A 15,951-nucleotide genomic window follows, 5' to 3' on the forward strand; every position below is an offset into this window, starting at 1 on the left:
TAACAATTGATGCCTAAAATCAATACTGGTCATCGTCTATTATAAGATAAAGAAAAAAAGAAACAAATAACGGTTGAGGAAAAAGAAAGAAAAATAGGACAAATCCTATGAACAAAAATTGCCTCAAACTTTTTAAATATTTTATAAGAACAAATATACAATATGTGAGACATATATAGTAGGTAAAGTATAAATACTGTGTATATAAGTATTAATTTAGACTCTGTGAACTTCAAGTATTAAATGTCGGTAATCGCCGCAAAAAAGCAAAGCGTGTGACGGCGCCCGCTTAAATAGAAAGCCTTAAACGGCGGCTCCTCCCCATTCTATTCCATCTTCTCAGCTTATTTCTTTTCTTTTACATTAAAAAGACCCAGAAGCCACTAGTTCAAAACACAAAATATCAGACATCAATTCCTTCTCTTACGTTTGCTTTTTTTTTCAATAAAAAAATCGACTTCCATTACATTATAAGTTTATAACCACACCAACTGCTCCACTTCGTTTCCAAAGGAAATCATCATACTTCAAAGCAGAGCATGGATACATTTGATTTGCTTCGCTTTTAACGTTGATTTCTTTGTCTTGTTGCCGTTGTTTCCAAGGGGTTGTAGTGTCTACTTTTTGTTTTTTTTAAGACAAATCAAAGAGAGAGTTTCGGGGACTGTGGAAGAAGAGCGAAACGGGGTTTGTTTTCTGCGTATTTAGGATGGTTTCCCTTCTTTTTCTGGGCTTTTTGGCTTTGAATTGCTTCACTGGGTTTGGATCAAATGCTCAAGTTTTGCTTTTGCCTGATAGTGAAGGTATGCAAACTCTATACGTATTTTTTTTCTCTGGATGGATATATGCAACTTAGCAATTTTTTGCTGCAAATTTTGAAGTCTTACAGAATTTGGTTGATTACAAAAGTGTTCTGTTACTTGCAATGCTTTGTATTTTTGTTTGATATTGAGACAGAGACAGAGACGATCTCTATCTCTCGTTTCATCCATGGTTGCCGGGACTGGGAAAATTATAGTGGAAGGAAACAAAAATTCTAAAATTTTGTTTGAACCCCTAACATTTTCTCAGCAAACACATACTTAGCATAAATTTTATTTTTTTAAATCAATTGACTGCTCTCATGGACTATCTGTCAACTTGCTTCAAAACAAGAAAAAAAATCCATTTTTTAAGCTTTAAATATGCTGCTTTCATTGTCTCAATAATTGCATAATTGTCTCAATAATTGCTTTTGTCATTTTTTTTAAAGGAAAGGGATTTTCTCTTTCCAAGACTGTTTGGAACCCGAGAAGATAGAGATTCTGAGTTTTCAATTCAACTTTGATAACTTCATGCATTTATTTGATATAGCAAATGACACCAAATATTGGCCTACGATATAGACTTTTCCCCTACTTGCCTTCAATATTTGTACAAGTTGACCTGCTAAAGGTTAAGGGTGTGTAAAAATATCCAAACTGGTTCATCCGATTCATCGATCATAATTTAAAAAAAAGTAGGTAATTTTTTTTAAAAAAATTATTAGACCGGGTCGGATACGTGGACCGATATTTTCTGGGTTGGATCCGAGTCATAAAATTAAGTTTTTTGGGTTTTTATTTTTTATTATATAAATATATATATAAATATAATGAATTATTTATATTATGAATTATTATTTTGTATTTTAAACTTTTAAATTTTATGTTCAGATTATGTAATTCGAAGTTTCGAATATTTCAATTTGTGTATATTTTTTAAAATTAATAATTTGAAAATGAAAAAAAAACGAGTGTAGTTACCCGATTACCAGATACCCACAACATCCGAGTTAGGACACAATCGAGAAATCACCGATTCAAATATTACGAATACCAAGTAATCAAGTACCCGAAAATCCGGGTATCCTGATTTGCACACCCCTCCCCAAGATCACTTGCCTTTCGGTGTACTTCTTGGTACCTCAACATTTTTGGCACTGTAATGAAAAATATCAGGTTTTCACAATTCCTTCAATTATTACTTTAAAGGGTAAACTATACCCTTCCTCGTTTAATTTTACTCTCTTATATTTCACTCATTGTACTTTATTATTTTAATTTATTTATTGAACTTTTAAATTGCTCTTATTTGATCCCTCTAAAAAAATTATTATTATTTTATAACATTACATTTTTTATTATTTAATATAAAATAATTTAAATAAACGATAAAATGATATCCCTAACCCTAACCCTTTATCTTTTTCATCTCAACCCCCGTTGACGACTGTCGCCCTTGCTCATCACTGTTGACCTTCGAAACCGACATCCGTTTGATCCCAAATTGTACCAAGAGACTTGTCTTGACATGCTGAGTCCAATGATAGATGTTTCACCAAATTTTCTTCTTCTAAAAATTTGTGAATCTCGAAGGAAACATTTCAGTTTCCTCACTTTTGATCTCCAATTTATAAATTTCAGAACAAATTTTGATAAAATGAAGGTCGGATTTGGACTCAGGAGGTCGAGGCAAAGCGACCTATGAAATATGGGACCGAACGACCACCATCAACTACGATCGACGGCAACTGATGTTTCGTTTTTCTCACTTTTAATCATACTCGGAGCATGTTCTAACAAAATAGAGTTCGGATTTCGACTTAGGGTCGACATGAAGCTACTGATGAAATCTGGGACCGCACGAACACCATATACGGCCGTCGAGGTGGCGTCTAATGCCGACAAACAGTGGATGGTCATCTTATATATTTTTTATATTAAATAATAATAAAATGCCACATCATTCCAAAATAATAAAAAATAATTCAGAATGACTAAAACATGAGTAATTCAAAAGTTCAATGAGTAAATTAGAAAAATTGAAAGTATAGTGAGCGAAATAACAGAGAGAGTAAAGTTTAGTGAATAATGGTGTAGTTTACTCTATTTTTAATGTTCAAATCTGATGTGATCAATCATTAGGCTTTACTAATTGACAAATTCGAATTAATTTCTGCTTTTGCCTGCAACAGTGCAAACTCTGCAAACAGTATTCTCCAAATTGCAGCATCCAAATGCTTCTAGAATCAGCCAATCCTTTTGCAGTGAGATATCATGGAATTACACTACTGATCCTGTTGAGAGCAGCATAGCATGTGATTGTTCTGATGGAAACAACACTATATGTCACGTCACTCAAATGTATATGATCCTTTCTCCATTTTAAGATTAATATATACAATGAAGTTACTCACTTTTTTGTTTTAATTGCTGTAACAGTTTGATAAAGGGTCACAATTTGACTGGAGTTTTACCTCCTGAACTTGGAAATCTTACTCGTCTGCAAGTAATGTAAGTGGAATTGACTAATCCACTTGATTGATTGCTTCATTTGTTATATGTGATTGGGAATTACGTAGCAAAGTTTTCCATTGTTCAACAGCGATTTCTCTCGCAACTATCTTAACGGATCGATCCCGTCGAGTTTATCTCAGCTCTCTCTCACCAATTTGTAAGCTATTAGTTTCAGTTTATCAGTTAAGAAGCATTTTATTCATCAATGAAGTTAACGTAAATGCTTGATCTTTCATAATTGGTTTAGGTCTCTTCTGGCCAACCGTCTTAACGGTCCAATTCCTCGAGAAATCGGTGAAATTTCAACACTTCAAGAACTGTAAGTCATGAAGGATTATCCCTTTAATTGAACTAAAAGGTTCGCTAATGGTACATTGATTACAATTTGAATTGGACTTTTAGGGTTTTGGAAGATAATCTGCTTGGGGGATCTCTACCTTCCAATTTAGGAAATTTGGGACGCTTGTATAGACTGTGAGTTCTTTCGTCTCATTCATTGAAATGTTTCGTTCATGATTAACATAAACAATATGATGAAATTTGCATTGGGATATTTCTAAAATTTTCCCTTATTTGATTTCAAAAATCTTTTATTGATTGAATATGCTACTTAATTTGTTCTTTGCGACTTGAAATGCAGCCTTCTTTCTGCAAACAATTTTACAGGGGCAATACCAGAATCTTTTGGCAATTTGAAAAACTTAACTGATTTGTAAGTGTAATTATACTTTGATGTTATGATCATTATTTTATGGTTCTGGCTCTTTCCTCCTTTGATAATCTGACGTGCTTCTTCTTGCAGCCGGATTGATGGAAGTAGTTTGTCTGGAAAGATACCGAATTTCATTGGGAACTGGACCATACTTACAAGATTGTGAGTATCAAATCAAACTTTGAGCATTTAATTTGAGAAGCTGATTTAAAGTCGAAGCCCATCTTTTTTTAATCTTTTCATTTTATTTAAGGAACTTTAAATCTCTTGCAGGGATATGCAAGGCACATCAATGGAAGGACCAATTCCTTCTACCTTATCTGATTTAAAGAACTTAACTGAATTGTGAGTCTTCTTCCTTCATATAGACAAACATTACCAGGACATGGGGTCAATATTAGATATGAGCATATGTCTGACACATGTATAGGTGATGGGGTTGTGTTTTTTTGTTTCTTTTCTTTTTCAAGTTTTTCATATATTTAGTGGATTACAGTCATACCCATATTTGAATATATGTCAAACCCAAGTGCAATCACGAGTATTTTAGTGGAAAAAATGAAATGTTTGAGTAATGAAAAAGATTATTTATCAAAGATAAAGGTATCAAGTAACTGTAAATTTGTAATATCTCATCATTTCTTTCAGGAGGATATCTGATTTGAGCGGGGCAAGTTCAGCTTTCCCAAATTTGGAGGGAATGAGAGATATGAGAGAATTGTGAGTTGACTACGAGTTACTGTAAGATTTTTTCCGTACGTTATGTTTTATATATCCTGAGCTCATCAGAGAATTTATTTGAATTCTGTGACACAGGGTGCTACGAAATTGCTTGATTACTGGTTCAATCCCTGCCTATGTAGGGGAAATGACATCATTGAAAACAGTGTAAGTTGCATACTTGTTGATTACTCGTACGACTTTGTTTTCTTGAAGCACATGTGTTCGACATATGGGTACGGGGATATGACCCTCAGGGATACTGCAAATACATGGAAAAACATAGAAAAAATCTAACCAAACCTTTATCCGACATATATTGTATCCGAGCAAGGCATCACAATTGTTTTATCTTTATTTTGTCCAAAATTTTCAGTTTTTTTTCTCCAAAAAACCAAAAGCTCAAAAAAAAGGTTATATCAACAAAGGTGTCGAGATATGATCTTCCAATATGAGGAAAAGCTTTAAAACAATTGAGCTTCTATTTAGTACACTTATCTATATCCTACACTCACTTCCTTGTCTGGATAACATAGGTAAACAATGAGAAGTCTGTAAGATTTTAGGATGATAATTATTCTAAAATTTCTTGAAATGCTTAACGGTTACTAATAGAACACTTTTTACTTTTGATTTCTATCATAGGGACCTGAGCTTCAACCGCTTAAGTGGTCAAATTCCAGGGACATTTCAGGATTTGGCAAGCTTAGATTACTTGTAAGTTGATAAACAAAAACTTCTAGTGCGATTATAGAATCGAAAAGCTTATTTTTAGTAAGGCTATACTATTTTACCTTGATATTTTTTTTTCTCCACGTATAACAAAAACCGAGATGTTCGTGTTTCATGATTTAGGTTTCTCACTAACAACTCATTGAGCGGAGAAGTGCCTTCTTGGATATTAAATAGCGACAACAACATGTATGTTCATCTCTGATCGACCTTGTCAAGTATGTTGATTGTTTTCTATTGACTGTTAGTTCATAAACTTACTGATTCTTTCTAAAAATATTTCATTGCAGAGACTTGTCTTACAACAATTTTACATCGTCTCAAACAAGTTGCCAACAATCAAATGTGTAAGCCTCTTAATATTTTCGTAGAATTTCTCAATCATTTAAAGTTTAATGTGCCAATCTTCTGAATTCTCCAAAATCATCTCATTATCACTTAACAGGAACTTAGTATCTGGTTCCTCATCCACAGCAGATAGCAGTTCGTAAGTATTATTCTTTTCTTATTGTATATATATTTCCATTGTAACTGAATTAAGAAAAATAACCGGTGTTCAAACTAAATGTGTGTTTTGCAGAGTTTCTTGGTGCTTAAGGAAGGACCTTCCTTGTCCCCAAAACCCTAACCGTAAGCATAATTACTTATTTTACTACTATTGATTACTTTTAAATTTTTAATTCAATCTTCTTGTGCTTCTCATCATAAATTTTCTGATACACACATGTATGTATTTGCAGACCATTCCTTGTTTATTAATTGTGGAGGGGAGCGTATGAGTGTAGATGGAGATGACTATGAAGAGGATTTAAGCACCCTTGGTCCATCAAACTTCTTTAATTCAGCTAATAAGTGGGCCTATAGTAGCACAGGGGTTTATATGGGAAATGATAATGGTCTTTACACTGTAAGAACTTCATCGACTGTGAATGGTCAGGAGTTCTACAAAAGTGCACGCCTCGCACCACAATCACTGAAGTACTATGGCTTATGTTTGCTACAAGGCAATTATAAAGTTCAGCTTCACTTTGCTGAAATAATGTTCTCTGATAATCAGACATTTGATAGTCTTGGAAGACGGTTTTTCGACGTATCAATTCAAGTAAGTCTAAATATATCCATGTTCGATGACCTTTTGTCCTGTAATTCAGTATGATTGCAGCAGCTAAAACTCAAATTTTATACAGGGACAGGTAGTTTTGGAGAATTTCAATATCATGGAGAAAGCTGGTGGTGTTGGAAAGGGAGTCACCAGGGAATTCAATGTTGATGTAAATGGAAGCACTTTGGAGATTCACTTATTCTGGAGAGGGAAGGGAACCACAGCCATTCCTGATAGAGGGGTCTATGGACCACTTATATCTGCTATTACAGTAACTCCGAGTAAGTGCACATCGAATCGAAGAACTGGCTCATTTCTAATTTTTCATTGACATCAACTCTATATCATGGTTTAGACTTTGAGGTTGACACTGGAGAAGGGTTATCAGGTGGAGCTATTGCTGGTATTGTGATAGGTTCATGTGTGATTCTCGTCTTGCTGTTAGTCATCCTCCGACTAACTGGTTACTTGGGGGGCAAGGACAACGAAAACAATGGTAAGAAGCCAATTTTTAGCATCTAAAACTCGCTACTATTGTAAAAAATAAACCGAAATGAGCTTTAAATCCCTTTAACTATGCACTATGATATGAATGACTCAAACCACGTCCGCCTGGCAGTCCTGGGATTCCCACAGGAAGACTCACCTGTACTAATCTTTACCATGAAAGAAGATTAGAATCTATTATTGTTTAAATATTTTGATCTGTTGATATTGCAGAGCTTCTTGGGCTAGAACTTCAGACTGGCTATTTCAGTTTAAGACAAATTAAGGCTGCAACAAATAACTTCGATTCCGCAAATAAGATTGGTGAAGGTGGATTTGGGCCAGTTTACAAGGTATCAATTTATCATTTTACCCAGATGGAAACATCATAATTGTAGATTTCGAAATACAGAAGTTTCTAGATTATGGCATATCCATTTTCATGCTAAATTAATGGAGGGATTATCTTTTTGAACTTTTTTCTGAACTCTGTTTGATTGTAGGGAGTACTGTCAGATGGTACAGTAATTGCGGTAAAGCAGCTATCCTCTAAATCTAAGCAAGGAAATCGTGAATTCGTGAATGAGATAGGGATGATTTCGGCGTTGCAACACCCGAACCTTGTGAAGCTTTATGGCTGTTGCATTGAAGGAAATCAGTTGTTGTTAATATATGAGTACTTGGAAAACAACAGTCTTGCTCGTGCACTTTTTGGTAGCTGCTTTCGCCAACACTAATATAATACATTAAACACTATTTATAGACTGATAATTATGACTAAAAATCTCTCCTTTTTGTTTAATCGTTTTGTTTCAGGTAAGGATGAACAACGGCTTGCCCTGGACTGGTCTACGAGAAAGAAATATGCATGGGGATTGCAAGAGGGCTAGCTTATCTTCATGAGGAATCAAGACTTAAAATCGTCCACAGGGATATTAAGGCAACAAATGTGCTTCTTGATAAGGATCTCAATGCTAAGATCTCTGACTTTGGATTAGCCAAGCTCGATGAAGAAGAGAACACTCATATCAGCACAAGAATAGCGGGAACAATGTAAGTCTGGTCTACCTCAAATTGCATTTCCTATAACTTTATTCAGATTTAAGCAACATTTTAATATAATAAAAGCATGATTTAGATTACATATAATATGTCAAATATTGTGCACAGATGGCTATATTAACTTGGTATTGTTCTCGGATAGTTATTCGAGGGTTCATTTTGTCTGCTGCCATATTCAACGTTCTTCTGTGTTTCTTAATCAGAGGTTACATGGCACCAGAATATGCAATGAGGGGTTACTTGACTGACAAGGCAGATGTTATAGCTTTGGTGTTGTTCTGTTGGAGATCGTCAGTGGGAAGAGCAATACAAATTACAGGCCAAAGGAGGAGTTTGTTTATCTCCTTGATTGGGTAACCTTCGGTTTCGTTTTCGAGTTATTTCCTTGTTTTGTGATCTCAAGGGAATGAACCTTTTTCATGAATCTTACATGCTACGCAGGCCTATGTCCAGCAAGAGCAAGGAAACCTTTTGGAGCTTGTTGATCCGAGCCTCGGTTCAAAGTACTCAAACAAAGAGGCTTCACGGATGCTCAACCTGGCTCTTCTATGCACCAATCCCTCTCCCACTCTAAGACCATCAATGTCATCAGTTGTAAGCATGATGGAAGGAAAGATTCCAGTCCAGGCTCCATTGATCAAGCGAAGGGATGGGGATCGGGATGCGAGGTTCAGAGCCTTCGAGGTGCTTTCTCACGACAGCCAAACTAATGTATCAGCATGTTCACATGACAGTCAGGTCCCAGGAAGCCCATCCATGGATGGACCATGGATTGATTCTTCAATATCTATACCAGATGAGACTCAACAGCATTCTTCATCAAAAATGCTTCCCGAAAACCCTTAAGAGAACAAACCTGAATGATTTCATGCTTTAAAATTTTTCCCCCATGTAATATCGATTCTTGGTAAATAAGTGTTGTATTTCGTATATTTTTTCTATATCAGTCATGTAAACATAAATACAGTATAAATACAGTATTAGGTTCTTTAGTAGTCTTTAGCTATTAGACAGTACTATAGAAATGAAATATTAGAAATGTACCTGATTTCATCATTAGTTCCTGATAAATTGGTATCATAGTTTAAGTTCATGGATCCATTAAGTTGTGAAAAAAATCAATCAATGACAGATAATATAAATCCGACTACCACACAACAAGAAATAAAGGATGTTCAGAGTCAGTTGGAACAAATGAAGGATGAATCTAAAGCTCCTAAAAGATGTAAGTAACAAATGAGTCCTAGAAGACGCCAAAAGATTTTATTAAAAATAATTAAGTTGAATTTGAGGGGGTTAATGCCAAAATTTTCTTTCCTTTGAATTTCTGCTTATATTGGTTGATAAATAAGTTTGCGCATCTTATTAAGGTTTTTTTCATTTAAACGGCTCAGATTTCAAGCATTAAAGTTTTTCCATTTGGACGGTCCAGGTTTTAAGGGATATTTGATTAAAAAGTAGAGTGAAAACAGAAAGCAATTTCGAGGGCGGAGGTTTTGAGCTATTTGCTTCTGGATCTGAAAAGAAAAGAAAAAAAAATGAGTAAATGCGGTGAGCGTGGATCGAACACGCGACCTTCAGATCTTCAGTCTGACGCTCTCCCATCTGAGCTATCCCCGCGATGGTCATTTGAGTACAATTTTAATATATATTGTATTATAAATAGAAATTTTAAGCCATGTAGGATGAAGAAAAACTTCTAATTAGAGAATTAGATTAACGATAATAGGATCAGTCAAGCAAAGTGAAAGCACCATAAATCCATACAACTTTTAATTATCGCACAGTACAATCTTATCGCATTTTCAATCCGTATATGATTATATTTCTTATTTAGTTTTTGACTAAAAATAATAATCCATATTAAATAAAATTATTTTTAACAGTAGATTTATTTATCATCAATCAATTAATTTTATAAATAAAAAAATAAGGATTAAAATTACCGTAATTATATATGAGACTGTTGATACAAAAGCAACGCCGGAATACAAAAGTGATAGTTCAAACTTCAGACAGACCACATACAACAACAGACAAGAAGGAACTAAATGCAACAACAGACCCACCACCAATACATATACCATAATATTAAACAAACAAATATAAACACCTTAAAAAAATAAACAAACTCGAATATATTATTATTCATCGAAGCCCGATTCATTTACGTCCCTAATTTACGAAGTTATGGAAGTGGGTGGGAAGCGTGCATGGCGATACCACATAAGGCATATGGCGTATTGGCACCCCTTTTGTTTTTTCATAAATCCTAAACCCTAAACCAATAGTCCAAACCTTCTTCATATCCAACAATGGCCAACGCATGATTCTGACCATAAGCAACGCTTCTTCGTCGTTTTCGGGCACTGATAGCCACTGATGGTGGCCACTTTGTTTATTTGTTTCTCCATGTAGCAAGCTCCCTGCTTTGCCTCATATGGGTAGCTTTCTACTGTGGTTATCGGTTAATGTATTCAGAAGCACTCGTCATCAGGGTTTCAAATCGCGGTTGCAATCAAATTTTCGGTCATTTCAAGTTTACTGTTATTGTGGCCGTCACGGGTGTAGCAGGTAACTCGGACGGCGACGAAACGCTATTTCATGGGCAATATCACGTTTTCAGACCGTGATTTGAAACCCTGCTCGTCATATATCCTCCTGGTTCCCTCCATTTGTGCTGCTGCAATCCACCAGTTGTTGCTCCGATAATTAGATTAGTTTACCGGTTTTGATTTTCATTATCCCTTCCACGGCTGCCACGGTTGAAAATGCCAAACAACAGCCTGCAATATTATATAGGAAAGCATAGGGGTGTAAATAAACATAGTGTTCAATGCTTTGATTGTGAACTATTCGTATAACGTTAGTTTATTAAGCTAAATAAATGAGTACGAACAATTTTTTTATGTTTATTTAATAAATAAACAAGCACGAACATAAGTTAGTTCGATTCATTTACGTTCACGAACAAATTTGCTTATTGACTCATTTACAGCTCGTTTATTGGCTCATCTATAAGCTCGTTGATCGACTCATTTATAAGCTCGTTACTCAATTCTTCTTTTCCTTTTATTTTTTTTATATTTTAAATATTAGTGGATATATGGACTAAATTAAACATAAGGTGAACTTTGGAGTTTAAACTATGAAGCCTAAGGAAATTATCGACTGGTGGCATAATTACCCTGATTCTTAACAGGAGTGACAGCATCTTGGTCATTCCAATTTAAGCTTGTCGGAATATCTGAGAGGTTCTCATACAAAAAAGATGTTGATTTCAACATTTCGGGGTTTATTTGGACATTTCGGGGTCGTTTTGCATCAGTGAGCTGCAATGAATTCATCATGTGTCATGTCGGCGAATTCATTCAGTCCGCCATTGTTGAAGCTCTCAATATATTCCAACTTCACCTTCTCCTTCTCCGATTTGCTCTCATATTTCCGACCATAAGCAACCATCCATTAATGCTTGTGTTTGTTGACAATGGCGGTGCCGTGGATTGTTCGGGACATGACCGGAGATGCCAATGTTCCAAAAATTGAAAACAAAAACACGTGGATTATTATACTCACTGTTTCGCAGTACATGCAAAGACAGAACACCAAGGGTTTTTCTTTCTTTGCTAAATGTTAAGTTGTGAAGAGCTAGCATGCAATGCATATTTATATATATTATAAAATTTTGATTGAAAATTATTTTTAATCGAGTCGTCTTATGAAATATCTACATCAAATGCCAATCGGGTCGAATTTTTTAAAAGAAAAATCACGTTTTTTTTTGTGCGTTAGCAAAATTCAAAATTGACAAGAGATATCTACATCAAACACCGCTGTAGAATAATTTTGCCGTAGTGTGTGTTTTTACTTGTGTTTATTGTAAGAAATATATTAGCAAAAATATAAAAATATATAATAAAAAAATTAAGTAAAATGTTCAAAATTGATTAGCAATAGATTAAAAATTAAGATACAACACAAGTGAAGTAAGAAATATATTAAAGAAAAAAATGATTGTTAAAATCTAAACTCAATACCCGATGAATGTCAGACGTATAAGCCTAATGTCAAAGGGTTTAGAGTTATCTTTGAATAAATAGTACCTTATATTTATTCTAAGATTAATAAAAATAAAAATATTCTAAACTCAAGTTAGTTAAAAAATATAGTATAATGATAAAAGGGTATTATTTTAATTATAATTAATATTAAAATTTGTATTTGATTTAAAATAAATTTTCTTTTTTTATATATAAATTTTAGAATTCAAAAAATTGATATAATATTGAATGTTGAAACAATGAAATTTATTAAAATAATAAAAATGAAAAATACTACATTTGGAACCTAACGTCTTAATGGGTTTACCTTTTATTAAATATTTTCTTTTATATATTAGTCTAAATAAATATTTTTTTAATTTAAGGTCAAGAATCATTTGATTCAGATATAGATTAAAAACTCAAATTTAATTAAAAATAATTAAGTTGAATTTGTTGATGTTCAAATTCCAAGCATCCACAATATACCATCTTCAGCTTAAATGCAATTCTTTTTGGTTCTTTGAAATTTTGCTGAAGTTTGCTTGAATCTTGATTCGAGTGTCGTATCTTATTCAGGTTTTTCCATTTAAACGGTCCAGATTTCAAGGCATTAAAGTTTTCCCATTTGGACGGTCCAGGTTTTAAGGGATATTTGATAAAAAAAATTAGACTTAAAACAGAAAGCCATTTCGACGGTTGAGATATTTACTTCTGGCGACGGTTTGGATTTGTCAAGAAAAGAAAACAAATAAAAGAAAAATTGCGGTGAGCGTGGATCGAACACGCGACCTTCAGATCTTCAGTCTGACGCTCTCCCAACTGAGCTATCCCCGCGATGATTGCATGTTAATAATTATTATATATATCGTATTACCTTTAGAAATTTGTAGCCCTAAACATATAAAGAATTAAGTGAAACTTCTAATTACAGGATTAAATTAACGCTGATAGGATAAGTGAAGTGAAGCGAAGCACCATAACATCCAGACAAGTTTCAAGTTAGATATCTCATTAGTTTATGTACAGTTCCACTCATCAAAGTTTTTTTTTTGTACACTACTATGAATTCAAGGACTCCTTTCGTTCCTCATTTTGCTTGTTAAATCTCCTTCACTCTCAGAGAGTAATTCTAAATCAAACTGCATTGGTTTCTTGCAAATATACATCAAACAAAGAGAGAAATGAATGCTGCTTGTGCTAAAAATGCTAAAGTAAAATTAAAATAATGTTAAGCTACTTCAATCCTTCTTGCAGCCATCTCATTCTGAAGGAGGCCAGCCTTTGTTTTGTCACCATTTTGAGGTGACCTGTTATTAAAGTTTCATATGTCTTCACTCGATCCTATACAACGATCTTCCATTATTCTTAAATACTTCTCAGCTTCCTCTAGCCTTCCACAGTTACAAAGACCTGTAATCAACGTTGAAAAAATCGCTAATCCAGGAGATAGTGATCTATACTCCATTTCGAAGTATAACTTGAGAACTTGTTGCATCTTCCCCTGTTTTTCATAACCAGACATAAGATGAAGATATGTGACTTGGTCAGGTGTAAATCCTTTATCTAGCACAACGGTTAAGAACCCGTTAGCTTTCTCTGAATCCCCATTTTCGCAAAGCCCTCTCACCATTTCATTGAATGAGGAACGACTTGGAACGAGTCCTCTACTAATCATTTCCTCAAAGTGCTCCACACCGGCTTTGAATTCTCCAGCTTTATAACATCCCACGATCAAATGGTTAAAAGTTTCATCATATGGCTTCAAACCCATATTTTTCATCTCTTGCAACATGCTTTCTGCTTCTTGAATATTGCCCCTGTCGCAATATGCTTTAATGAACGATGAAAAGAGAAAAGTGTTGGCACTGAAGCCTCTCTTAAGCATCTCGTCATACACCTCCCATGCTGACTCCAAATTCCCAAGCTTCAATTTTGTATAAACAACTAAAGAGGAAGCAATGGTATCGAGAATCAAGTTCTTTTGCAACATGCTCTTTAATAATTCCATACCCTCCTCAATTCTACCTTCTTCTATAACCTTAAACACCAAATTCGAATTAACAATAACTATTGGAGAGCATCTCTTACCATGAATTCTATCCAACAATTCTACCACAGTTTGCAACTTCCCTTCTTTACACAAAGCACTAATCATTATCCTTACTGTGATTTCATTCGGGTATTTCCTTTTGCGAATCATATGCTCGTAAACCTTCCAAACCATTGCATTTTCACCAGATTTTTGCATCCCATGAAGCAAGGCATTAAAACTTGACAAGTTCAGACAAAATCCTGTTCTCCAAGCAGCAACAAACCTCAAAACCATCCTCAAACATTCTCAACTTTGCATAAGCTTGAACCAACAAGTCGAACACCAAAGGACTCGAATCAACAACTTTGTAACTAACTAGTAAAGATTCCACCATGCAGTATCTAGTTGACCCGGCTACACTTGTTTTCAAAGCTGAGTGGAGCAATACTTTAGCATCGGCTAATTGTTGGGCACGAACCAAAATATGAACTGCAATGCAATAAGAGTAAATCCGGTGTTGGAAATTTTGGGTCTTTGCTGACCAGTGAAAGAAGTTCAAAGCAGATCTTGCATGATCAGGCAGCTGGAGTTGGAGAAGTACTTGTTGAACAATGGAGTGGGTTAATTGCAGAGAAGATAAAGTTCTAGTGAGAGTATCCCAGTTATGGGTTTCCTTGAATATGTCGGAGATAAAATTGACAATTGAGTCTTTGCTCGATTGCATGACCAACTGAGAGGGGATAATGATGGACTTCTTTACTGCAACGGAAGCAGCGTTGTTGATAGATGTGGGAACTAAAAAGTATTGAAGTTTTCTACTGAACAAAGCCATTGACCTGCAACTGTCACGGAGATGCAATCACATCCACTGCTTCAACCTCCGAAACATGCATTTTCTTTGAAATTGAATCAAGCACTTCACAGATGAACCGATCAATGTTAGCATACCTGAAACATGGACAATAATTTCATATCATCTTCAACTTGTGTGTCAAGTGAAAAATTAAGAAATCGTTCTACTCCGACTTTTGCATCTGACTCTTATTCATTCAGTACTTGCTATATCATATCAGAAAACAATAAAAGTGGTTAATAGCAACATTCATACAAATGTCAATATATATAGATAAACAAGGAAACGTTAAATTAACAGTAAACCCTAAAATGATGATTCTGAAACATCAAACCGACGAAAGCAACCAATTTTCAGCTTTAGTTCTAGAATTACCATATGCTATTAGGAAGAAAACTCTTTCACACAAGCATCAATCATTTGTACAAACAGTTTCAGAAAAATTAAGAACATTTATAGGAACTTCAAAAACCAAAGATCAAAACCAATGAAATGCATTAAAACAACAAAGACCAAATTAGCCTAAACACTGATCTCAAGATAAAATGTTTACAGAAACTCCAAAAACCAACAAATAAGAAACTCGAGTAATCAAATCTTCACTCCCTAAAACCATAGTAACAAGGAAACATACTTCAAATTTAACATTCAATAAAATTCCACCGAAAACATTTTTCTTAGAAAAAGGGTAACATACTCCTTGAATTATTTTTCAAGTAACGGAGCATTTAAGCCCACTAGCTCTCTTCTTTGTGGATGGGTGAACAAGCTTCCCTCCTAAACCAACAAAAAAGAAAAACCACCGCCGTGTGGGTGTACCATCACTCGTACGCGTAGTAGTGTCGCATCCGCTATTCCGCTGTAGCGGTATAAACGAGTTTCAGATTAATAG

At 34.6% G+C, this 15,951-nt stretch overlaps 1 protein-coding gene, 2 non-coding genes and 1 pseudogene across 3 annotated transcripts; 1 reads left to right on the forward strand and 3 right to left on the reverse strand.

The window, feature by feature from the left end:
- The first annotated feature begins 224 nt into the window (after positions 1 to 224).
- Positions 225 to 12,217, forward strand: LOC120219434 (annotated as a pseudogene).
- Positions 9,679 to 9,751, reverse strand: TRNAF-GAA. The gene has a single exon. It is a non-coding gene; the product is annotated as a tRNA-Phe (tRNA).
- Positions 12,218 to 12,935: 718 nt separating the features above from the next.
- TRNAF-GAA lies at positions 12,936 to 13,008 on the reverse strand. The gene has a single exon. It is a non-coding gene; the product is annotated as a tRNA-Phe (tRNA).
- A 384-nt stretch (positions 13,009 to 13,392) lies between these two features.
- Positions 13,393 to 15,247, reverse strand: LOC120219435 (pentatricopeptide repeat-containing protein At1g66345, mitochondrial). Its single transcript, XM_039216251.1, is given in 3 exon segments — positions 13,393 to 13,504; positions 13,506 to 14,468; positions 14,470 to 15,247. Coding segments are annotated over 3 exon segments (1,629 nt in total). The 5' UTR covers positions 15,039 to 15,247; the 3' UTR covers positions 13,393 to 13,407.
- Positions 15,248 to 15,951: the final 704 nt, after the last annotated feature.

The sequence above is a fragment of the Hibiscus syriacus genome, unplaced genomic scaffold (genome assembly GCF_006381635.1).
Source record: "Hibiscus syriacus cultivar Baekdansim isolate YM2019G1 unplaced genomic scaffold, ASM638163v2 tig00110206_pilon, whole genome shotgun sequence".
Taxonomy (NCBI): Eukaryota; Viridiplantae; Streptophyta; class Magnoliopsida; order Malvales; family Malvaceae; genus Hibiscus; species Hibiscus syriacus.